The sequence below is a fragment of the Babylonia areolata genome, chromosome 8, assembly GCF_041734735.1.
Source record: "Babylonia areolata isolate BAREFJ2019XMU chromosome 8, ASM4173473v1, whole genome shotgun sequence".
NCBI classification, from domain to species: domain Eukaryota; kingdom Metazoa; phylum Mollusca; class Gastropoda; order Neogastropoda; family Buccinidae; genus Babylonia; species Babylonia areolata.
Genome location: NC_134883.1, coordinates 19,998,343 through 20,023,395, shown reverse-complemented (window position 1 = coordinate 20,023,395; position 25,053 = coordinate 19,998,343). Strand labels below are relative to the sequence as shown.

At 45.8% G+C, this 25,053-nt stretch overlaps 1 protein-coding gene across 3 annotated transcripts in view; it reads left to right on the top strand.

Moving 5' to 3' along the window:
* The window catches only part of LOC143284633 (inactive selenide, water dikinase-like protein), a 28,292-nt gene extending 6,708 nt beyond the window's left edge, over window positions 1–21,584 (top strand). For all 3 annotated transcript variants that reach the window (XM_076591500.1, XM_076591501.1, XM_076591502.1), the window contains exons 6-8: window positions 10,575–10,765; window positions 16,093–16,305; window positions 20,937–21,584. In XM_076591500.1, the coding sequence (XP_076447615.1) occupies window positions 10,575–10,765; window positions 16,093–16,305; window positions 20,937–21,121 (589 nt within the window). In that variant the 3' untranslated portion in view covers window positions 21,122–21,584. The remainder of the gene's footprint in view (window positions 1–10,574; window positions 10,766–16,092; window positions 16,306–20,936) is intronic.
* The last annotated feature ends 3,469 nt before the right edge of the window (window positions 21,585–25,053 follow it).

Genomic DNA, 25,053 nt, shown 5'->3' with positions numbered 1-25,053 from the left:
GTGGTGTACCTTTTGTGGGGGTAGGGCACACATCACTATTCATCCTGTGGTGTACCTTTTGTTGGGGGAGGGCACACATCACTGTTCATCCTGTTGTGGGGGTAGGGCACACATCACTGTTGATTCTGTAGTGTACCTTTTGTTGGGGGAGGGCACACATCACTATTCATCCTGTGGTGTACCTTTTGTGGGGGGATGGCACACATCACTGTTCATCTTGTGGGGGGAGGGCACACATCACTGTTCATTCTGTTGTGGGGGGAGGGCACACATCACTGTTTATCCTGTTGTGGGGGGAGGGCACCCATCACTGTTCATCCTGTAGTGTACTTTTTGTGGGGGAGGGCACACATCACTGTTCATTCTGTTGTGGGGGGAGGGCACACATCACTGTTTATCTTGTTGTAGGGAGAGGGCACACATCACTGTTCATCTTGTGGTGTACCTTTTGTGGGGGTAGGTCACCCATCACTGTTCATCCTGTGGTGTACCTTTTGTGGGGGTAGGTCACCCATCACTGTTCATCCTGTGGTGTACCTTTTGTGGGGGAGGGCACACATCACTGTTCATCCTGTTGTGTACCTTTTTGTGGGGGAGGGCACACATCACTGTTTGGTGTACCTTTTGTGAGGGGAGGGCACACATCACTGTTCATCCTGTGGTGTGCCTTTTGTGGGGGAGGGCACACATCACTGTTCATCCTGTGGTGTACCTTTTGTGAGGGGAGGGCACACATCACTTCATCCTGTGGTGTACCTTTCGTGGGGGGAGGGCACACATCACTGTTCATCCTGTTGTGGGTGGAGGGCACACATCACTGTTCATCTTGTGGTGTACCTTTTGTGGGAGGTATTTAAACACCCAAAGCAAAACGAAGCCTTGCAGAATGTCAGATGGATTGTTGTACTGATTGTAGTGACTGCAGGCCTGAAAATGCTCTTGTGGAAGGTATTAACCCTCAAAGTGCTGGATATAATAAAACATACTTACAGAAATCATGCTTAAAACAAAGGGTTAGTTTGCCTCCGCTACCTGTGCTCTGATTTGGGGCATTTGTATGCTTATCAGTAAGAATAAATAGGTAAACCTATACATTTTTGGAAAGTAGAGTGAATGAAGAATCAGATAAAAGTAAGAAAAAGGCTGTACCTTGTATGTAGTTGGAGATATTCCATAGGATATAATTAACAAATTTTGCACACTCGTTTTCCAAAAACGTCAACCACAATGTTTTTAGGTATTTTCACATCTTTTACAGAGTCAAAATCTCAAAATTGGCATTAAACTGTATGTCACGGACGACATAATGGTTCCGCTATTTTTTCTTTTCTTTTACGGTTATGGAGGGGGTTCGAGTCCATCTCATCCCCTCTTTCTTCTAAAATGACAAGCGAAGCTGGCGGAGGCTGGTGGGTCGCTGGATTATTTTTAGAGGCGGGTGTGTTTCGTATGCGCGTGCACGCTGTTTTCCATCGTGCGTGTTCCCCTTGCGTTCGAGCGAAGTGAGATCGTGTTATGTTTTCTATGGTTTGTAAGTGTCTCGTGCAATTGAACGGAAAAAAAATATATATATGAAGCTGAGTGAACAGAGTGAGCGGAGTTCTAGTGCTTCAAATGCTCCTCGCCGGTTTGTCCCTAGCTTCACTCGAAGGGAGTCAGTCCTTGGAGAAGGACAGTGTAGAACCAGCGCTTAGCGGCTGATGTTCGTTCTTTTTCCTCTGTAAACGACTTTGTGTCCGCCAGTGGAACTGTTCATTTCTGTGTTTCGGTGTAGCACCCGTTGTTCGTTTACGGAACACTGTGCGGTGGCCAGTGGGTGGCTTTTGTTCTTGTCCTGTCAGCGTTTCTCCAGTTGCCTGGCGCGTCTTGAGGTGCTGTGCCTCCGTTTGAATCGTGGGGAAACGTCACGTCGCTCTAGGTAGGAGCTTGTGTTCCAGTCTTGTTTATGTATTTTTCCTCCGTCGTGGTTCATTGTTACGTTGTATTTTGTCTCCTGTTTGTGGTGACCTTTTTCTTGTCACGGTTTATTGTGAAAGTTATGAGCCTGTGAAGGGGCGATGAGTTGTCACTTGTTGCTAAAATGTTATATTGGAAATGTAAGGAATAAATATTGAAATTTAAGAATTGGGGAGGAGCTACATTTTTGACATGTCTGCCAAGTGGGAGTTTTTTTCAATGGACGGGGGTAATTTTAGATATCTTGCTTTTTACATGCTCAAGACAATTTTATTGGATATTTTTGTTAAGGTTTAAGGAGCTCGTCCAACTAGAGGCCACGAGCTAACATCGGGAATAAATTTATGATTGTATAAAACAGTACTGTTGTATATGGTAAATGATGATTTGTTTTAGGACATGTGAAAATACTGGAAGAAAGGGAGATAATTATTAGTCTATTACTATTAGATGCCGGCAACCATTGTTAATGTCATTCACTTAAAAAAAACAAAAACAAACCCAACCAACTATAGTGTATGTTTTCCATAATATTTGAAAAAAAACCCTGATATCTTTCGAAATAATTATTCATCAATGGTTTTGGGCTGCCAATGCATCTTCCTGTGCGCTCCTCGCTGAGTGCCGCCAGTTTTGTAGATGTTTTAGTTGTGACATGGTGGTTCCAGACCACCCGCCTCTCGGAGCCGGCGACGGATCCGCTGAGGGCTCCGCTGACGCTCTCCATACTGGGGGCCTGTCTTCCGTCCGCCAGCGTCAGCAGCACTCCTATTTTCATGTTTTATTTTTTTTATTTATCGTGGAAAACAAAAGACCATGCTGTGCTTGTGGTTTGACATCTCATTTACCAGTGCCCTTGTGGAGAATGTGACAAGACTAAAGCTGTAGTTGTGCTGCCGTTTTTTTGTTGTTGTTGTTGTTTGGGTAGTTGTTGTTGTTGGTTGTTTGTTGTTGTTTTTTGTATGCTCTTGATAATTTTGTTTTGTTTTGTTTTTATTTACGTACATCTATAGACATATACAATCATTAAATGCATTACATAATTTTGTTTCTGTGTGGGCTTGTTGCGTTGTGGCGTCTGTAGTGGGGTATCTTGGGGAGGGTGCACGTCCGCTTTAGCACGCGTGACAAATGGTGGAGATGCGGGGTACTTTTTAGCTAGGTTGTGTTTGGATCCGTCTTAGCTGGGTTAGGATATAGGTTAGAGGGACAGGTGGTAGGGTGTCTTGTGGTGTTGTATGTGACTGTTTTCAAAATGGTTCATGTTACCCTACAGTGATATTGCTGCACTGGTAAGTGCTTCGGGTAGCTGCTGTTGGTCTATGCACAGGGATTCAAAGTGTACATGTTTTGATGCATTGTAAGTAGCTGATAATCATTGTTGGTTTTGAGCGCTCTACGGTTAACGCGTCATTGGTCTGGAGGGTTGTCTCTGGTGGTTGAGGGTTCAATTGTTAGTGACAGTAGTTTCGTTGGGTTCGACACTGGAATCATGCCACCGCGTAAACAGCCTGCGAAGCAAGGTACGCCAGGCACTCCTGTGAGGACTCCCGAGCAGACTGACGAGCTGGCACGTTGGGTCAGAGATGAACTGGATAGACCAAAGGTGAGCGAGGTGAAGGGGGAGATAGCGGAAGAACGATCGGTTTATGAGAAGTATGCTGCGATTGCTAGCAAGTTAGGCTTGACTGGAGAGGCCCTCTCCAGATTCATAACAGATTCGGTGAAGGGAGAGGAGGAGCTGAGACTCAGGAAAGAGGAGTTACAATTGAAACGCCAAGAGAAAGATGAGGGAAGGTTGTTTAGAGAGAGGGAGGAACTCAGACTCCAGCGTAAGGACGAAGAGGAATTGCAATTGAAGCGCCAAGAGAAAGATGAGGGAAGGTTGTTTAGAGAGAGGGAGGAACTCAGACTCCAGCGTAAGGACGAAGAGGAACAGGCTTTCAGAAGAGAAGAGCTTAAACTTCGGGGGAGAGAGGTAGAAGCTAGCGAGAACAGGAATATCAACTTAGATCCTCTGGGTGATAAGGACGACGTAGACGCTTATCTGTCACACTTTGAGCGAGTGGCTACCCTCTGTCACTGGAGAGAGTCGTCGTGGCCCACCAGACTTATAGCGCTGTTGAGGGGCAAGGCTAGGGAGGCAGTGTTGCGACTGGATCTGGCTGATCTTACCAGCTATGCTAAGGTAAAAGCGGCTCTGCTTAGGCATTTCCGTCTGGATGCCGACGCTTACAGGAAGAAATTCCGGGCACTGAGGAAGGATGCTGCTGAAACATTTGAACAGCTTCTCATTAGGATGCGCGCTTGTTTCTCTCTGTGGTGTGTAGCTGCTGGCAAGGATGACAATAATGTTGAGGAGGTGAAAGATCTGTTCATGCAGGAGCAGCTCTACAATATTCTGTCTCCAGAGTTGATAATGGAGGTAAGGAAGGTCAGCCCAAAGAACGCTGATGACTTGGCTAAGGAGGCCACCGTGTTGGCCGATGCTAAGCGAATGGGCCGAGAGGCTAAACATGAGCGGGGCACTACAGAGCGGCCTGTGCAAAATCGGCACAATGTGCTTTTCCAACCGCCAACAGACACAAAGACCCCGCTCGAGCAAAGCAAGCAGGTCTCGCCTCAGGGTAGACAGGGACGGCTTAGATCAGCTGTTGTCTGCTTCCATTGCAAAAAGGAAGGCCACATTGCCCGGAACTGTCCACAGATGCATTATACGGCGGCAGTGGCTTGTCCTATGCAGGTTCCCCAGGGAGATACACCGACTCTGTGTGTCCCCTGTGCACGGAAGCCATACACTCCGCGCTGCATTGTCACTATTGAGGGTATGCCTGCAAATGGCCTGCGTGACACAGGAGCAGGCTACACAGTGGTGGCAGAGCGCTTGGTGCCTGCTGATGCATACACAGGTGATACGATGCCGGTCGTGTTGGCTGAGTCGAGGTGCCGGAATTTGTTGCCAGTGGCTGTTGTAGGCATTGCTTCCCCTTTCATTTGTGGGAGGATTCGGGTTCTGGTTATGAAGCGGCCGGTAGAAGAGGTCCTCATTGGCAACTTGGCTCAGCGGGAGGGCAGTGAGGAGCTAGAACACATACCAGTATACGCCAACCCATTGCTTGTAGGTGCAGTAAAGACCAGGGCGCAGACAAGGAGGGAGGGGTCGGTCCCAGAGGCCCTCTCCATAAAAGAGCAAGTGATAGGGACATCCCGTGCTGATCTGATCAGGTTACAAGAGTGTGACCCCTCTTTGGCGGCAGCGCGCGAGTCGTGTGATGAGGCCGTCAGCCACCAGACAAAAGGTGGCAAGGTGTCATACTGGAGGAAGGAGGGTGTCTTGTTGCGGAAGTTCGAAGGCCGTCATGAAGTCATTAACCAGGTGTGCGTCCCTCAGACTCTCAGGAAGGCAGTAGTGTCGCTAGGTCACGATATTCCGATGTCAGGGCATCTCGGGACCAAGAAGACCAAGGATCGGGTGTTTGCTTCCTTTTACTGGCCAGGAATGTGTGCAGACATTGCACGATACTGCCAGTCATGCCCCAAATGCCAACGCACTGTTGACAAGGGAAGAGTGCCTCGAGTGCCCCTGGTTAAGATGCCGCTGATGCAGGAACCGTTCGCGCGTGTGGGTTTAGACATCATCGGTCCCATCAAGCCCGCTTCAGAGTCAGGATGTCGTTACGTCCTCGTCATGGTTGACTTTGCCACCCGCTACCCAGAAGCAGTACCCTTACGTACTATCACCGCAGGGGTCGTAGCAGAGGCTGTGTTCAATCTGTGGACACGGACTGGTATTCCGTCATCAGTCCTCACTGACCGGGGAACTCAGTTCACTGGGCAGATCATGCAAGAGATGTATCGTCTCCTGGCAATCAAAGGACTTCAGACCACACCATATCACGCACAGTGTAATGGTCTTGTGGAAAGGTTCAATGGGACTCTGAAAAAGATGTTGCGGCGTCTGGCGCAGGAAAAACCATGTGAGTGGGATCGCTGGATTCCAGCACTCCTGTTTGCTTATCGAGAGGTACCCCAAGACAGCACAGGATTCTCTCCTTTCGAACTGCTGTATGGGAGAAGGGTGCGAGGTCCTATGCAGGTGTTGCGCGATCTCTGGGTGCACCCAGAACATCAGGAAGTCAAGACAGCTGCCGAGTACGTGGTGGATCTGAGAAACAGGATCGCCGAGTCCTGTGCAATGGCTCAGGAGAACCTGACCAGAGCAGCCACTCGTTACAAGCGTCATTTCGACGCAAAGGCAAAATCACGAACGTTCAAGCGAGGTGACAAAGTTCTCATTCTCCGACCGACTAAGGCTAATAAGCTGGAGTTAGCATGGCAAGGACCATATGAGGTGTTAGACCGAGTGGGCGAGGCTGACTACAAGTTGCGTGTGGGTGTCAAAGACAAACTTTTCCATGGGAACTTGCTCAAGCGGTTCATTGAAAGACACGCTGATGAATCCAAGGGTGCATCCATCCAGGCTGTGGTGGTTGACGAGTCAGAAGGGGAAGGGACAGACCCGGTTTGGCGTAAAGATCTCCCCGTCATTCCGTTGGAGCCCACGGAAGGTCCCGAGGACGTTGTCATTGGGTGTGCGTCAGACCAGCTGGTGCATAAGTTACGCCTCTTGGTTAAAGAGTTTGCCGATGTACTAACTGATCTGCCAGCGTGCACACAGCTGGAGACCTGCAAGATAAAGCTGTCTTCAGATGTGCCCATCAGATCAAAGCCATATGCTCTGCCTTATGCTCAGCGTGACACGGTCCGGGATGAAATAAAGATGATGCTAAATATGGGAGCTATTGAGCCGTCCGTGTCACCCTACTCTTCCCCAATTGTATTGGTGAAGAAAAAAGACGGCAAGATCCGTTTCTGTGTCGATTACAGACGTCTCAACAAGATCGTAGAATTCGATGCAGAACCCATGCCAGAAATCGAGTACTTGTTCTCCAAGCTGGGTCAGAAACGAATCTTCAGTAAAATTGACTTGTCGAAGGGGTACTGGCAGATACCCATGGAGGAAGAAGACCGTCCAAAGACGGCATTCTCCACTCCAGAGGGCCATTTTCAGTGGCGAGTCATGCCTTTTGGTCTCTGCACGTCAGGCGCGGTTTTCTCACGAATGATGAGGAAGCTGTTGCAGCCGCTGGGGTCTGATGATATCGATAATTTCATCGACGATATCCTCATCGCCACTGTCACAGATGAGGAACACGTCACTGTGATTCGTGCAGTGCTGGAGCGTCTACGGGAGTGTTCCCTGACTGCTCGCCCGACTAAGTGCGAGTTGGGGAGCTCTGAAATTTCCTATTTGGGTCACCGCATAGGGAGAGGCAGGATATGGCCCGAGGAGGATAAGATGGCAAAGATCAGAGAGGCGCCGTGCCCCACCACAAAGAAAGAGGTGCGAAGTTTCTTGGGGTTGGTAGGTTACTACCGCCGTTTCATCCCTCATTTCTCTGAAATCGCATTACCTTTGACTGACCTGACAAAGGGCGATCGTCCAAGGAAGGTGGAATGGAATGAGGCTTGTGAGCAAGCATTCACTAATCTGAAAGACCGTTTCTGTGCGCCACCCGTCTGCAGATTACCCGTTCCAGGGGAACCTTTTGTGCTCCGTACCGATGCATCAGGAACAGGCTTGGGAGCAGTCCTGTTCCAACAGAGTGATGGGGAGCTGCATCCTGTGGCGTGCGCCAGTCGGAAGCTGACGGCTGCAGAGAAAAAGTACCCCACGATAGAGAAGGAGTGTCTGGCACTGGTGTGGGGAGTTTCAAAGTTTGAGTCCTACCTGTATGGGACAGATTTTGTTGTACAAACAGACCACTCCCCTTTACAGTATATGGAAAGGACAAAGTCAGCGAGCGGGCGTATTACCCGATGGGCACTTCAGCTGCAGCCATTCAGGTTTGTCGTCCAGGCCATTCCTGGAAGAGACAATGTGGCTGCTGATTATCTCAGTCGCCTTGGCTGCAAGTCAGAGCAATTGCTGAATGTGGCCCCAACATGTATATAGGTAGCTGCTATACATTATTAGTCCGTGACTTATTTTGTTTTGATTTAAACCAGTGGTTTAATCTTGGGAGGGGGGGTTATTGTCACGGACGACATAATGGTTCCGCTATTTTTTCTTTTCTTTTACGGTTATGGAGGGGGTTCGAGTCCATCTCATCCCCTCTTTCTTCTAAAATGACAAGCGAAGCTGGCGGAGGCTGGTGGGTCGCTGGATTATTTTTAGAGGCGGGTGTGTTTCGTATGCGCGTGCACGCTGTTTTCCATCGTGCGTGTTCCCCTTGCGTTCGAGCGAAGTGAGATCGTGTTATGTTTTCTATGGTTTGTAAGTGTCTCGTGCAATTGAACGGAAAAAAAATATATATATGAAGCTGAGTGAACAGAGTGAGCGGAGTTCTAGTGCTTCAAATGCTCCTCGCCGGTTTGTCCCTAGCTTCACTCGAAGGGAGTCAGTCCTTGGAGAAGGACAGTTTAGAACCAGCGCTTAGCGGCTGATGTTCGTTCTTTTTCCTCTGTAAACGACTTTGTGTCCGCCAGTGGAACTGTTCATTTCTGTGTTTCGGTGTAGCACCCGTTGTTCGTTTACGGAACACTGTGCGGTGGCCAGTGGGTGGCTTTTGTTCTTGTCCTGTCAGCGTTTCTCCAGTTGCCTGGCGCGTCTTGAGGTGCTGTGCCTCCGTTTGAATCGTGGGGAAACGTCACGTCGCTCTAGGTAGGAGCTTGTGTTCCAGTCTTGTTTATGTATTTTTCCTCCGTCGTGGTTCATTGTTACGTTGTATTTTGTCTCCTGTTTGTGGTGACCTTTTTCTTGTCACGGTTTATTGTGAAAGTTATGAGCCTGTGAAGGGGCGATGAGTTGTCACTTGTTGCTAAAATGTTATATTGGAAATGTAAGGAATAAATATTGAAATTTAAGAATTGGGGAGGAGCTACATTTTTGACATGTCTGCCAAGTGGGAGTTTTTTTCAATGGACGGGGGTAATTTTAGATATCTTGCTTTTTACATGCTCAAGACAATTTTATTGGATATTTTTGTTAAGGTTTAAGGAGCTCGTCCAACTAGAGGCCACGAGCTAACATCGGGAATAAATTTATGATTGTATAAAACAGTACTGTTGTATATGGTAAATGATGATTTGTTTTAGGACATGTGAAAATACTGGAAGAAAGGGAGATAATTATTAGTCTATTACTATTAGATGCCGGCAACCATTGTTAATGTCATTCACTTAAAAAAAACAAAAACAAACCCAACCAACTATAGTGTATGTTTTCCATAATATTTGAAAAAAAACCCTGATATCTTTCGAAATAATTATTCATCAATGGTTTTGGGCTGCCAATGCATCTTCCTGTGCGCTCCTCGCTGAGTGCCGCCAGTTTTGTAGATGTTTTAGTTGTGACATGGTGGTTCCAGACCACCCGCCTCTCGGAGCCGGCGACGGATCCGCTGAGGGCTCCGCTGACGCTCTCCATACTGGGGGCCTGTCTTCCGTCCGCCAGCGTCAGCAGCACTCCTATTTTCATGTTTTATTTTTTTTATTTATCGTGGAAAACAAAAGACCATGCTGTGCTTGTGGTTTGACATCTCATTTACCAGTGCCCTTGTGGAGAATGTGACAAGACTAAAGCTGTAGTTGTGCTGCCGTTTTTTGTTGTTGTTGTTGTTGTTGTTTGGGTAGTTGTTGTTGTTGGTTGTTTGTTGTTGGTTTTTTTGTATGCTCTTAATAAATTTTTTTGTTTTGTTTTGTTTTTATTTACGTACATCTATAGACATATACAATCATTAAATGCATTACATAATTTTGTTTCTGTGTGGGCTTGTTGCGTTGTGGCGTCTGTAGTGGGGTGTCTTGGGGAGGGTGCACGTCCGCTTTAGCACGCGTGACACTGTACAAAAAATGTTCTGGCTGCAGAATCATGATATGAATATAACTGAAACAATGAAATTATAAGCATTGTATTTGTTTGAGACACACCCACCAACGCCACGCACGTGCACATCTACAATACTTTATGCAATCACAGGCAAAAACAGAAATAAATGTTTTCTTTTAGCTCATGTTGCTTTCAAAAGCAGCAAGAATGCTTTAAATCAAAATAATTTCCATTTTTCTAGCTTGATTTGGTCAAGAAATCGCAATAGACCCATGCCTAACCCACTTTACCACCCCTCCCCACCCCCATCACCCACCCCCCAGTTTTTGTGGCTGGAGACACAAAACTGAATGAACAACAAGCAAGCCAGCATGCCCAAGTGTCAAAATAACAAAGCCGTTTTCACCAGAATCCCTGTCAGCAAATGAATCATCACTAGTGACAGGTCACTCATTTCCTGAGCTTTGTCAACTTCAGTGTCACTCATTGTTTAAAAAAAATACGAAGATCTGGACTTATAAACTCGGTCAAAGTTTGTGCAAACACAAGCAGGGAGGCAGTAACACCAGAACGAGGCAGTTTTACGAAGGCTGTCGAGCACAGCCGTACAATGTTGGACCTTATGTAAACAGAGCCACGATCGTGGCTCATCGCGCTCTCCGGGTTAAAACACCCAAACCAAAACAAAACCTTGCAGAACATAATGTGATTGTTGTACTGACTGCAGGCCTGAAAATGCTGTTGTGGGAGATGTGCTGGTGCTGACCAAACCACTGGGCACTCAGGTTGCTGTCAACGCTTACCAGTGGCTGGATCAGCCTGAGCGCTGGAACCGCATCAAGCTGGTTGTCAGTGAAGATGATGTCCGGAAAGCCTACCAGCGGGCCATGTTTTCCATGGCACGTCTCAATCGAACTGGTAAGTTGAAGTGAGGAGTATGCCATGTTTGCCATGGCAAGTCGCAATCAAACTGGTAAGTTGAAGTGAGGAGTATGCCATGTTTGCCATGGCAAGTCGCAATCAAACTGGAAAGTTGAAGTGAGGAGTATGTTATGTTTTCCATGGCTAGTTGCAATCAAACTGGTAAGTTGAAGTGAGGAGCATGTTCTGTTTTCTATGGCTAGTTGCAATCAAACTGGAAAGTTGAAGTGAGGAGTATGTTATGTTTTCCATGGCACATCTCAGTCGAACTGTAAGCTGAAGTGAGGAGTATGCCATGTTTTCCTTGGCCAGTGGCAATCAAACTGGTAAGCTGAAGTGAGGAGTTTGCCTTGTTTTCCATGGCAAGTCATAGTCAAACTGGTAAGTTGAAGTGAGGAGTATGTCATGTTTTCCATGGCACATCTCAGTCGAACTGTAAGCTGAAGCGAGGAGTTTGCCTTGTTTTCCATGGCAAGTCATCGTCAAACTGGCAAGTTGAAGTGAGGGGTATGCCATGTTTTCCATGGCACATTTCAATCGAACTGATCAGTTGAAGTGAGGAGTATGCAGGTTTTGCTGTCCAGCTAGTCAACTACTGCAGTGTGAACGGACATAGGTAGAATTTGGTTGATCAGTTTGAAGGAATGGATGATGTGTTGAAATAACTTATGTTTTATCAAATCGAATCAGATCAAATGAAAAACACTTTATTAATCCACATGGAAATTAAGTTGTGCAATCACAGGCTCGTTGTAAACACCAGCATAAAATTATCATGTGCAACATAAAAAGATTAAAACTAGTCAAATAAGAATTCCCAGTAGCTGATGATAGATTACCCCCCCCCCTCCCCACACACACACGCTCATGTTAAGACAATAGGGTATTGCACAACAATATTTACAAATGAAAACATCCAACAAATAAAAGGTATATATTACTAAAATGATACGTGCACACACACACATGCATACACACATTCACTACACACGCACGCACACACGTTAAGACCATAAGGTATTGTACAACAGTACATTTATAAAAACATCCAGGGAATAAATGGTTTATATAAGTAAAATGCACACACACACACATACACATAGATGTAAGCACGTATGCATGCACATAACATGTCACACCAATAAAATAAGTACATTAAGTTTAACTACACATACTTAACCGTGCCCCACTAGTGCAGACTCCGGCAGGGGTCTGATTCCTTCCCCGTGCAAACTACTACCCGCCTATGTGGAGAAAATGAAAGTAGCTACGGCTGATAACCTCCTGAAGTAGGTTACCTCCCCTTTGCATCCCTGACTAGCGCCCTCTTTTTCCAGCAGCCATCTTGACTACTGCTCCTGTGCTCTGCATACGGTTAATTTTTTTTTTCGTATTTTCTGTCTATTGATTCTTTGGCGCTCTTGTTTTGTGTCCAATGATGAATCACAGCAGGTCACAAAACTACTTGGCCCGATTGGGCGATCGAGCTCAAATTAAGGCGCGATCACAATCGACCGGCAGACACAGTGAATACTTATAAAAATCGTGTTGACACTTACTTTCAAAAATTAAAATGAAGAACTCATTTAATTACTCTTTGATAAGCCTTGCGCATTATTATCTATACAATTATGGGGGTTCTCACTTCCCCCCATTTCAAGCGTGGCAAAAGGCCTTACAGGCCTGAAGGCCTTCATATTAATATATGATATGACACTGGGCCCTCTACCTCGGGCTCCATCTACAACGCTGACCCTCCACCTCCACTGCCTCTGGTCTCTCCTGTCAACTCCATACCTCCACCACCTCCAATGCCTTCTCCGGTGGCTTCTCAGGGTTTGTTTCATCATACTTGGGTCATTGGTGTCGTTTCTCTTAATTCAATTGATCCACGATCGGTCTCAACGCACTCCGCGTTTTCTTGGCCCTGCCAGTCGGCAGTGTGCGAGTCGCCCTCCTCTGTCCCTTTCCCCATGCCCACAATTCCAAGGAATGAGTGTGCTCCCTGTCAGGGAATCCAACACGGACTTAACGTCCTCCACTTCACACATACATGAAATCCAATTAAAATAAAATAATAAAAAAATATTTGAAAATCACTTCCGATCACACACACACAGAGAAACGTTTGCCTGTGCTTACCCACTCACTCCCACATGCATGTATAATGTCTGCTCCCATGCACTCGTCTGCTGGTGAAGTTCAGGTGTTGCTGTGGTGAGGGGGTGGGGGGGGTTCACTCATGAGTTAGTGTATTGGATGTTTTGATTGTGTGCGCGAATGGCTGTAGGAATTAATGAATTCATGTAGCGAGATGTTCATGTGCATGGAGCTGTGAACCTACCACTTACGTCTGACCTTCTGCTATTAACTCAAGTCGCAGTCAAAATGACCTGGTTTCCCCCTCAAATTACACTATTTTAAGCAATTTTTTAAAATTCACAGAAAAATCAACCACTCACCCTGCAAACCTAAAACATACCAGTGGACATACACAACAATGAATTTACTAAAAAAAATGCTTACCTTAAGTGAAGGAACCACATGGTTTTGATGATATAGGTAATCCAATATGATACACATTGGCAGGAAAACATACATTTTTTTGAACACAGGTAATCCACTTCTTCATGCTCTGAATCCTCCTACACTGGTTCAGTCACACTCATGTACTCTTGGTTTGATGTGCTTATGATACTATTTATGCATACTGCATAAAAAAATGAGATTTGATTAGAATATGTTGGGAAAAAAACCCAAAAACTGATTGCTGCTTGCAGTCTTGAAAAACACACTGAAAAACATTTGCCAGACTGTACACTCATAGGAAAAGACACCACACACTTTTTTTTTACACAATGCACACACTGTATACACTTCAGTGACACTGTTACTTGCTGAAGTCTTGTTTGGTGTGGTAGATTTCAGAACAGGGCACATCACATAGGGCTTTCTGGCACTGTTGACATTGAAACTTCGTGCGCTGCACCCTGTTCTTCAGGTACTCTCTGGTGGCTCCTCTTGCATTGTCCTTGGCATAGCACACAACACAGTGCCTGTAGCCTGTATTTTCCATAAAGTGTTAGTGCTTGCAGGAGAGGCGGTTGATTGCCTCGTTGACCGGGGCAGCAGCACCATTCAGCTCATCATCCTCAACTGGAAGACTAGCCAGATCATGGCACACAGAAACAGCAATTTCTTCCAGTGTCAGCTGTTTTTTCCCCAGACTCCTCTGCAGCTTGTTGTACAGGCAGTGAGACTGGATCATGGTGAGGGTCAAAAAGTGGAAGGCCAGCTTCTTCCACCATTTGATGGTCTTCCGGTGCATTGGCATGTAAGATACCATCTGGTCACTGGAGTCAACACCAGCCATATTGCCAGTGTAGTCGACAACAGCTGTAGGCTTTCTTTTGTGTTCTGACAGTGACCTCACTGTGGTCAGTTCAGGGATGTGCTGAGTTATATGCACATCCCTCTTGTCCTACCTAATGACCATCACCTGATGCAGTCTCCTGTAGTCCATCTGGCCGCAGACGAAGGCTCTGGTCACCAAATCCTTCGACATGCCCACCTGGTTAGCCCGCACAGTTCCTACACATCCAATGTTGACAGCAGTGAGACTGTGGGCCAAGGTGGGTGAGCAGTAGTAATTGTCCACATAAAGGACATAGCCGCAGTCTTGCAATTGGTCCAGGAGCCTGAAGACAACGTCATGGGGGTGGTTGCTGAGACCCGGCTTGTGGCAGTACACTTCAAGGTTCCACACATACCCTGAGGAGCTCTCAGACAGCTCATACAGCTTGATGCCCCACTTTACCAGCTTGTCCTTCATGTAGACCCAGAAAGATGAACGGCCTCTCCAGGGGCAAAGGGCCTCATCGATGCAAATATTCTGCTCCGTGATGTACACATTCTTGAAGAGCTGAAACATGCAAACAGTTTTTACTATTGTGGACAATCACAATATGTATGATACAGCAAACCATCACTACTACTTCAGCTAATACTACCACTATCTACTAACATTTGCTATCATTTGAGCTGATAATAATTAACAAGTGGGGAAGAATCAATAACACACACACACACACACACACACACACAGAGATAAATGGATGAACATTCTTCTTAACATATTCAAACGATGTTGGGACACTGATTGTCCTCCCTAAAATCTGGAAGGAATAATAATTCCAGTCCACAAACAAGGCAAACCAAAAATGCACATTTGCAGTTGCAGACCTATAGCAGTCACTTCTCATGTCTGGAAGTTGCTAGAAAAAATAATGCTAAACAGACTTACATACTACTGTGAAAAGAATAATGTCATCCCTGTAAATCAAGCAGGTTTTTAAAAAAAGATCCACAATTGATCATTTAGTGAAATTAACCACTCAGGTTAAGCACCAATTTGCGAGACGAAAATGTTTCCTCGCAACTTTTTTCGACATTACTAAAGCCTATGACCAATGGTGGCATTCACTTCTAATGTTAAAACTGAAGACAACTGGATTATCGGGACATATGTATAACTTTATAAAAGACTTCTTAGAAAACAGAAAAATTTGGACTAAAATAGGGAATACGTCAGGTCGAGGTGTGGAAACCGTTTGGCTGTGTTGTCTGCTGTGTTCACCTCTGCAAGTTGGAGTGCTTTGCCGAGTTTCACCAGCGGCTCAGTCAGTCTCTCATATAAATATTAGCGCACCTTTTTTTTTTTCACAACTCTCAAACAACTTCTCAAACAACTCATAACTTTTTTGTTTTCAAGTGTTTATTTAAGAACACGTGAGAACATTTTCCTTGGCAAACGTTGAATCACTTTGCCCTGTGGAAAAAGTGTCAGAAAAAGCATAAATATCAGTTATTGTATTTTAAAACTTTGTGTACCTATCAGTGGCATATTGGTGGACCCGAGTGTTACTAGTTAAGCCCTGTTACAGAGAAAATGGGTCCAGGACTAGAGGAACCAGGCATATGTGTGTGCTGAAATCGACGTCAACTTTTTTTTTTTTTTTTTTTTTAAATGTTTTACGGTATTTTGTCACACTGGTTTTGTATCTCATTGGAAGAGCTACACTTCCTGCTTAAAAAAAAAAAAAAAAAAAATTTACATTTTACTATAAAAGGTGAGTCATATTTTATTTGTTATGATTGTTTTGAGTGAGTGTGTTTTGAATAGTCACCTCCCTTAGCTTGGGAACAGGATATTACCACAGACCAGTGTAGCATGGGAGGCAGTGGGTTAATCTGTCAGCTGCGGTTTGGTCCTCCCCTCCTGCTTTTTGTGGAAGATAACAGGCAGTAATTTAATCTGCTATCAGCTGCCCGCTTGATGCACAAGTACAATGCCCATGGAGCGACAGATGTGACGGGCTTTGGACTGCTGGGTCACGCCAACAACCTGGCCAAAGTGCAGAAGAACGAAGTGGGCTTTGTCATCCACAACCTGCCCATCATCGCCAAGATGGCCGCCATCAGCAAAGCCTGTGGCAACATGTTTGGACTGCTGCAGGGCCATTCTGCAGAAACTTCAGGTCAGTGCCCACTGTTAGAAACCCTAAGTATAGATCAGTGCCCACTGCTAGAAACCCTCAACACAGGTCAGTGCCCACTGCTAGATACCCTCAACACAGATCAGTGCTGACTGGTAGAAACCCTGAACGCAGATCAGTGCTGACTGGTAGACCCCCAGCAGGTGTTGCCCAGCATGGAACCCACGTCCAGCTTTCAGTACCTCATATCCCTGATCAGTGATGTTGGCTCCCCCTGGTAGCTAGGCAGGGGGTTGGGGGGGGTGGGGGGGGGGTGGAGACACAAGCAAGCTCATCGCCCCCTTCCCCCAGTCAGGAGCTAACGTGCTGCCACAGTGGTACAGAAAAGGGGGAGGTGGGTTGTGGTCCCCTGACCAGCTGATGCGAAACCTGTGAAGCCTCAGTTTAAGCCTTGAACCTACAGCACAGGGCAGCAACTTGTGCATAGCTGTACAAGTTACAGTACATTTTTGCCTCACGGTTGGTTTTTGACTTGTGTGCTGTCATCGAGTAAGGTGGCAGAATGGTTAAGACGCTCAGCTGCCAATGTAGAGAGTCTGCGAGGGTGTGGGTTTGAATCCTGCTCTTGCCCTTTCTCCCAAGCTTGACTGGAAATCTGAGCGTCTGGTCATTCAGATGAGACGATAAATTGAGGTTCTGTGTGCAGCTCACACTTAGCACACTGAAAAAGAACCCATGGCAGCGAGTGCATTTGGCAAAATTCTGTAGAAGAAATCCACTCTGATAGATACACAAATATCAGCATGCGCCCAAGGCCTGATCAAGTGCTGCTGGTCAGGCATCTGCCTACTAGATGGATTTGTTTGAATGCAGTTATGTCACCTTGAGAAACTGGAACTGTGATTGAAAGGTGTGGTCCTTCCTGTTGTCTCAAGGTTCACACCCTACTGTCACCCTTCCTGTTGTCTTAAGGTTCACACCCTACTGTCATCCTTCCTGTTGTCTCAAGGTCCACACCCTACTGTCACCCTTCCTGATGTCTCAAGGTTCACACCCTACTGTCATCCTTCCTGTTGTCTCAAGGTTCACACCCTACTGTCACCCTTCCTGTTGTCTCAAGGTTCACACCCAACTCTCACCCTTCATGTTGTCTCAAGGTTCACACCCTACTGACACCCTGTTGTCTCAAGGTTCACACCCTTCATGTTGTCTCAAGGCTCACACCCTACCTGTTGTCTCAAGGTTCACACCTTCCTGTTGTCTCAAAGTTCACACCCTACTGACACCCCTCCTGTTGTCTAAAGCTTCACACCCTGCTGTCACCCTACCTGTTGTCTCAAGGTTCACACCCTACTGACACACTACCTGTTGACTCAAGGTTCACACCCTACTGACACCCTACCTGTTGTCTCAAGGTTCACACCCTGCTGACACCCTTCCTGTTGTCTCGAGGTTCACACCCTACTGACACCCTTCATGTTTTCTCGAGGTTCACACCCTACCTGTTTGAAGGATTAGAAAGGTCTTTTCCAGCCTTAGGAATGGGAATGATAAGCGCTTTACGCCAGGAAACTACAGACCTATTGCTCTTACTAGTTGCATTTGTAAACTAATGGAAAAAATGGCGAACAGTAGACTGATGTGGAAACTAGAAACAGATGGACTTTTAGCCAAAGAGCAGTGTGGATTCAGGAAGCATCACTCTACCCTTGACCATTTAGTCCGATTAGAAACTGCTATACGAAATGCTTTCTTAAATAAACAGCATGTGGTAGCTATCTTTTTTGATCTGGAGAAAGCATATGACACCACCTGGAAAAAGGGAATACTTCATGATCTTCATGAAATGGGTTTTCGAGGCCACCTTCCTCAATTTATAGACAAATTCTTAGAAGACCGTACTTTTCAAGTTCGAGTAGGTTCTACTCTCTCAGATCTTCATGAACAGGAAATGGGCGTTCCACAAGGGAGCATTCTGTCACCTGCTCTTTTTAGTATCAAAATAAATAATATAGTTAACTCTGTAAACAATGACAATGACTCCTCTCTCTTTGTTGATGATTTTGCTTTATATGCAAGTGGGAGTTTCTACCCTGGCATTCAACGCCGGCTTCAGCTCTGTGTTGACAAGATCCAAAATTGGGCAGAAGAAAATGGTTTCACTTTCTCAACTGGCAAAACACAATCTATCCATTTTCACAATTACCGCCATTTTTTTCCAGATCATGAGATTCATCTAGGGAAATCAAAAATTCCAGCTGTTAAAGAGGTGAAATTCCTCGGGGTTATTTTTTATCAGAAATTGAACTTCCTTAGTCATCTAAAACATTTAAAAATTTCATGCCAAAAAGCTCTAAATATTATAAGAATTGTTGCACATACGGAGTGGGGTGCAGATAAGAAAACCCTTTTGCACCTCTATAGAGCACTTGTCCGTTCTAAACTTGATTATGGTTGTGTTGTCTATGGTTCAGCAAGACCTTCCTACCTAAAGATGCTGGACCCTGTTCATCATCAGGGACTCCGACTCTGTTTGGGAGCTTTCCGTACTACACCGGTACATAGTTTATATGCAGAAGCTGGAGAGCCATCTCTTTCAAATCGTAGACTGAAACTTTCTATGAACTACTACCTTAAATTAGTTTCTGAAGTAGAAAACCCAGCTCACAACAGTATTTATAAACCAAAGTTTAAATCCAGATTTGATAACAACCCAAAGTGTACACCTCCATTAGGAATCCGAATGCTTCAATACATTCAAGAAGCCCAAATTGATCCTACATTAATAGATACTGAATTTAAAATTCCTGAGGAACCTCCATGGACTTTTGAAACTCCTGAAATCTTATTTGATCTCACCATCTTCAAGAAAGACTGTACCAGTTCACTGGTCTATAAAAAGTTGTTTTCCGAACTCTGCCAGAAATATCCATTATATCAGAAAATTTTTACGGATGGCTCAAAATCTGAGGAGGGAGTGGCTGCTTCTGCTTTTTGTCCGACTTCTCCCTCCCAAAGACTCACGAAACATATTCTGTCAGACAGTTCTGTGTTTACTGCAGAGCTAACTGCTTTAAATCTAGCTTTAAATGCTATATTGCAATCATCTAATCGTAAATTTGTTGTTTTTTCTGACTCGCTTTCTTCTTTGGAGGCAATAGCTCATCGTAATATTGATCATCCCAAACTTCGAGAATTCTTCAGTTTGTTTACCCATCTTAAAAGAAATGGTTTTGTAATCATTCTGGCTTGGGTGCCCGGTCATGTGGGCATTCAAGGGAACGAAATAGCAGATAATCTGGCTAAGAGTGCTGTTAGAGAGAAACAATGTAAGTTTTATATTCCTTTTACTGATTTTAAACCCAAAGTTCATCGGTATACTAAAGATCTCTGGCAGAAAGAATGGAATGAACAAATAGATAACAAATTATTTAAAATACGACCAAACCTTCAAGAGACTCTACCTATGGCTGTGGTGAATCGAAAAGAAATGACAGTGCTGTGCCGACTTCATACAGGTCATACATACATACATCACACATTCCTACCTCCTGAAAGGAGAAGAGGCTCCTTGGTGTATTCCGTGTGATGAACCACTCACTGTGCAACATATTCTGATTGATTGTTGGGACTTTTATGACACACGACGGGGTGTTTTTTTTACAGCAGATTCATTGAGAACGTTGTTCCGTGATGTCCCTCCGTGGACAATATTGCAATATTTAAAAGAAATAAATATTTTTGATAGTATTTAATATAGTATATGCTTAGTACAAAAGTTGTGAAATTTTTATCATGGAGTGATCACAGTGCAGTAGAAAGCTGAAAACATTGGGGTGGCCCATCTGCGGTGATCAAACTTTGAATGGTGGATAGCCCTGATATGGCCTTCATGGTCGGCTGGGCTCTAAGCAATATTTTTAATTTTAATTTTAAAACCCTACCTGTTGTCTCAAGGTTCACACCCTACTGACACCCTTCATGTTGTCTCAAGGTTCACACCCTACTGACACCTTTCCTGTTGTCTCAAGGTTCACACCTTACTGACACCCTGTTTTGAGGTTCACACCCTACTGACACCCTGTTTCCCCGAGGTTCACACACACCCCTTGTTACCTCAAGGTTCACACACACCCCTTGTTACCTTAAGGTTCACACCCTACTGACATCAGTCAAGAAATCTGTTAATCATTTTACAAAGATGTACAGGCTTCTGAATGACAAAGCCAATTTTCTTGTCAAAAAGCAGAGTTAGTGTAACTTCTGAGCACACTTTCCCTCATATGTCATTTATATTTTGATGCCATGGGTACCAGTGTTATATGTTGTTGGAGTCTCCTGTCAGACCGACGGACAAGTAGGCAGGCAGGCTTATCTGGCGGTGTGTGTCCTCATATGGGAGAAGAGGCTGATTCTGCATCCAGAATCAGCCTCTTCTCCCATATGAGGACACACACCGACAGATAGCCTGCCTGCCTACTCATGGTACCAGTGTGTTATATAGGAGTGTGAGAAAACTACCACACCCAGATGAGTTGAAGTCCTATAAACAAGTCGACCATATTTTCAAGCAATGAATTACAGATACCTATACATGTACTTTTTACAAAGCAGTTTGTATAATCCATCCTTTCAGATGGATATTGTATCAGTAATTATGATGATTGTTTCAGGCGGGCTGTTGATAGCTTTGCCACGAGAACAAGCTGCAGCCTTCTGCAAGGACATAGAGAAACAGGAGGGTTACCAGTCGTGGATCATCGGCATTGTGGAGAAAGGAAACCGCTCGGCCCGGATCATCGACAAACCAAGGGTCATTGAAGTGCCTGCTAAGGATCGCGATGGAGAACTGTGGTAGTAGCACCAAGTGGTTGACAGTGGCAGTTGATGTTGAAGTGTTTACATTGCACCCAGTCAACTGTTTATCATAGTGGTGACTGACATAGCCTTTCATTCCACACACACATAATTTACTTAAAATGCATTTCATCATTTGTAATTGTATAGCAATTTGTGGTATAAGGGAATAGAGAACTGTTCTAGTTCGGTTGTGACTGGAAGCAGAAGGTTGAGCCCCTGTCTGCTCTCAAGCACTCTGACCTAGGAAGGCAGAACATATGCATGAGTGTTGACTTTGTTGCAGAATTTCTTCATGACGCCAGTTCAGGAACCTGCAAATGCCAGACTGAACCTGCTGAAAACACAAACGGTGTGAAATGTTTGCACTGACCAGACACGCTTGCCTCTGTTCTGCCAATATCATTGTGTTCATTGATCATTTCATGCATTGGATTGATAAATAAATGAAATGCCCACTTTTACTCCTTGTGTGAAGTGGTCAGGATGCTGCCACCTGCTTTCAACATTGTTCTCCTTAGCAAACGATTGACATTGCAACAGCTGTCTGCAAAAAAACAAAAATCTCCCGTATGTTTACAATGGGAACAGGAGATTTTCCAACAAAAACCACCCAGGTGTTTGATATGGGAAGAGATTTTACACATTTACATCTAACAGTTTCAGTTTCTCAAGCAAGTGTCACTTTTTTTGGAAAAATCCATATTTGCTACACATCATCTTCTAGACAGATGCCTGACCATCAACTAACCCAGCATGCTAAGACCTTGAGTGCATGCATGTATATGTGTACTTACCAGAGTGGAATTCATCTACAGAACTTTGCCAGAGGACAACAGTGTCGTTGTCATTGGCTCTTTTTAAGTACACCAAGTATGTGCTGCACCTGGAACCTCGATTTATTGTCTCATCTGAATGACTTGACGCTCATTTCGATCACCATTTGGACAGTATCAAGGACTGTAACCACCTTGAGTAACCAAGGGTAGAAACCATGTGGAGATGACCAGTCACGAGTACTCATAGTGAATACATGATGCAGCACATGAAAACCTGGCTAAAGATGCAGCCAGCTATTCATAGGTAACCAGAAAAACACTATCAGGGTCAAAATAATTAAAATCAAGATTTTTTTTTTTTTTTTTTTTTTTTTTTTTGCTGGAACCAGCCTGAAACTTTTTTGTATTTTAGATGTATTCAGGTGCTTGCCTGTCAAAACCATGTAGAAAATGCTGCTCTCTTTAGCCCTGTTTCAGTTGCAAGCAACAGGCACAGGAAAGTTTGGAAATGAGCAGTGAACGGGAACAGGAACCTAATCAACAAATGTTTGTGTGTGAATATAGTCTTCGTGCTTTTCACTTGCTACCCTTGGTGAATTGTGGCACTGATTTTTCGAATTTTGTCAAGTTACTGACTAAAAGAACACCATACTGATGATTCTTTTGGAAGTTGAGGCTTTCCATGATATACTGAAATTGATTGTGTTTCATTCTGTGGTGTAGAATAGATCAGTGATGTGCCACGGATGTGAACCCCACGGAGCAATCCTGTTTTCAATAAGCACAATGTTTCTCAGTCTCCTTTATGCACGAGAAAGAGTGTTGTCACCAACTGCTGCTGTTGTGACTCTATTGCTTTTGTATCTGACCAAAAATTTGGAAAACAAATAACTGCCACCTTGACTTCACCTGTCCCGATAATGAAGCAAAAACATTTAATTACACATACTTAACCGTGACCCACTAGTGCAGACTCAGGCAGGGGTCTGATTCCTGTCCTGTGCAAACTACTACCTACCTATGCGGAGAAAATGGAAGTAGCTACGACCGATAACCTCCCGAAGTCAGTTACCTCCCCTTTGCATCCCTGACAAGTGCCCTCTTTTTCCGGCACACACACACAGGCAGACAAACAGCAACACACACACACACAGACAAGCAGACAGCGGTACACACAGGCAGGCAGGCAGACACACACACAGAGGTAGGCAGACAGCCACACATATATGGGCAGACAGCGGTACACACAGGCGGACAGCAGCACACACAGGCAGACAGTGGCAACCACACACACAGCGGCGCGCGCACAAGCACACAGACACCAACACACAGATAGGCAGACACAGCAGCAGACAGACAGTGACACATACACAATCAGACAGCGGCATGCACACACACGGGCAGACAGCGGCACACACAGGCAGGCAGACAGCCACACAGTGGCAAACACAGGCAGACAGCGGCACGCACACACAGGCAGACAGCCAGCTACACACACACACAGGCAGACAGCCACACACAGCGGCAAACACAGGCAGACAGACACACACACACAGACAGGGGCACACACATCAGCACACAGACGACACACACAGGCAGAAACAGTGGCACACACACAGGCAGGCAGACAGCGGCGCACACACAGGAAGACAGTGGCACACACATATGGGCAGACAGACGGCACATTCAGAAAGGCAGACAGACGGCACACACAGAAAGGCAGGCAGACAGCACACACACAAAGGCAGGCAGACAGCGGCACACACATACAAACAGCACACACACGCAGGCAGGCAGACAGCGGCACACACAGACAGGCAGAAAGCACACACAGAGGGCAACACACACACACACAGAGGCAGGACACACAAAGGCAGACAGCGACACACACACAGGCTGACAGACAGCGGCACACACACACAGCAGCGCACACAGACAGCAGAACACAGACAACAGCACACACACACACAGGCAGCAGCACACACACACACACACACACTGGCAGGCAGACAGCGACACACACAGAGACAGGCAGCAGCACACACACAGACAGAGAGACAGCAATACACACACAAACACACAGACAACAACACACGCATATAGGCAGACAGACAGCATGACACACAGGCAGACAGTTGCACACACAGGCAGACACACAGCACACACACACACACAGGGGCAGGCAGACAGCGACACACACACACACACACAGACAGGCAGCAGCACACACACACACAGACAGCGACACATAAACACACAGAGAGCCAGCCACACACACACACAGCAACACACACACAGACAACAGCACGCACATACAGGCACACAGACAGACAGCGGCGCAGACAGACAGCACACACACACACAGACAGCGGCACACAGACATTACAGCGGCACACACACAAACAGGCAGACAGCAGTACGCACAGGCAGACAGACAGTGACACACATACACATACAGACAGGCACACAGACAGCGACACACACGCAGACAGGCAGACTGACAGCACACACACACAGAGGCAGCAGCACGCACACAAACACATAGACAACAGCACGCGCACACAAGCAGACAGTGGCACACAGGCAGACAGACAGCGGCGCGCATGCACACACACACACACAGAGGCAGACAGACAGCAACACATACACACACACACACACACAGAGGCAGACAGACAGTGACACATACACACACAGAGAGGCAGACAGACAGCAACACACACACACACACGCAGACAGTGACACACACACAGTACATACACACACACATAGGCAGACAGACAGCAACACACACACACACACAGAGGCAGACAGACAGTGACACATACACACACACAGAGGCAGACAGACAGCGACACACAAGGGCAGACAGACAGAGCGGCACACACACACAGGCAGACAGACAGCGGTACACACACAGACAACCAGCAGCGCACACACAGTCACACACACAGAGTGGCACACACACACACAGGCAGACAGACAACGGTACACACACAGACAACCAGCAGCACACACACAGACAGCAACACACACACAAGCTTTAGCACACAGACAACGACTCACAGAGCCAGACAGCGGCACACAGACAGGCAGACACAGCGGCACACACACACAGACAGCAGCACACACACAGGTAGACAGACAGCAGCAC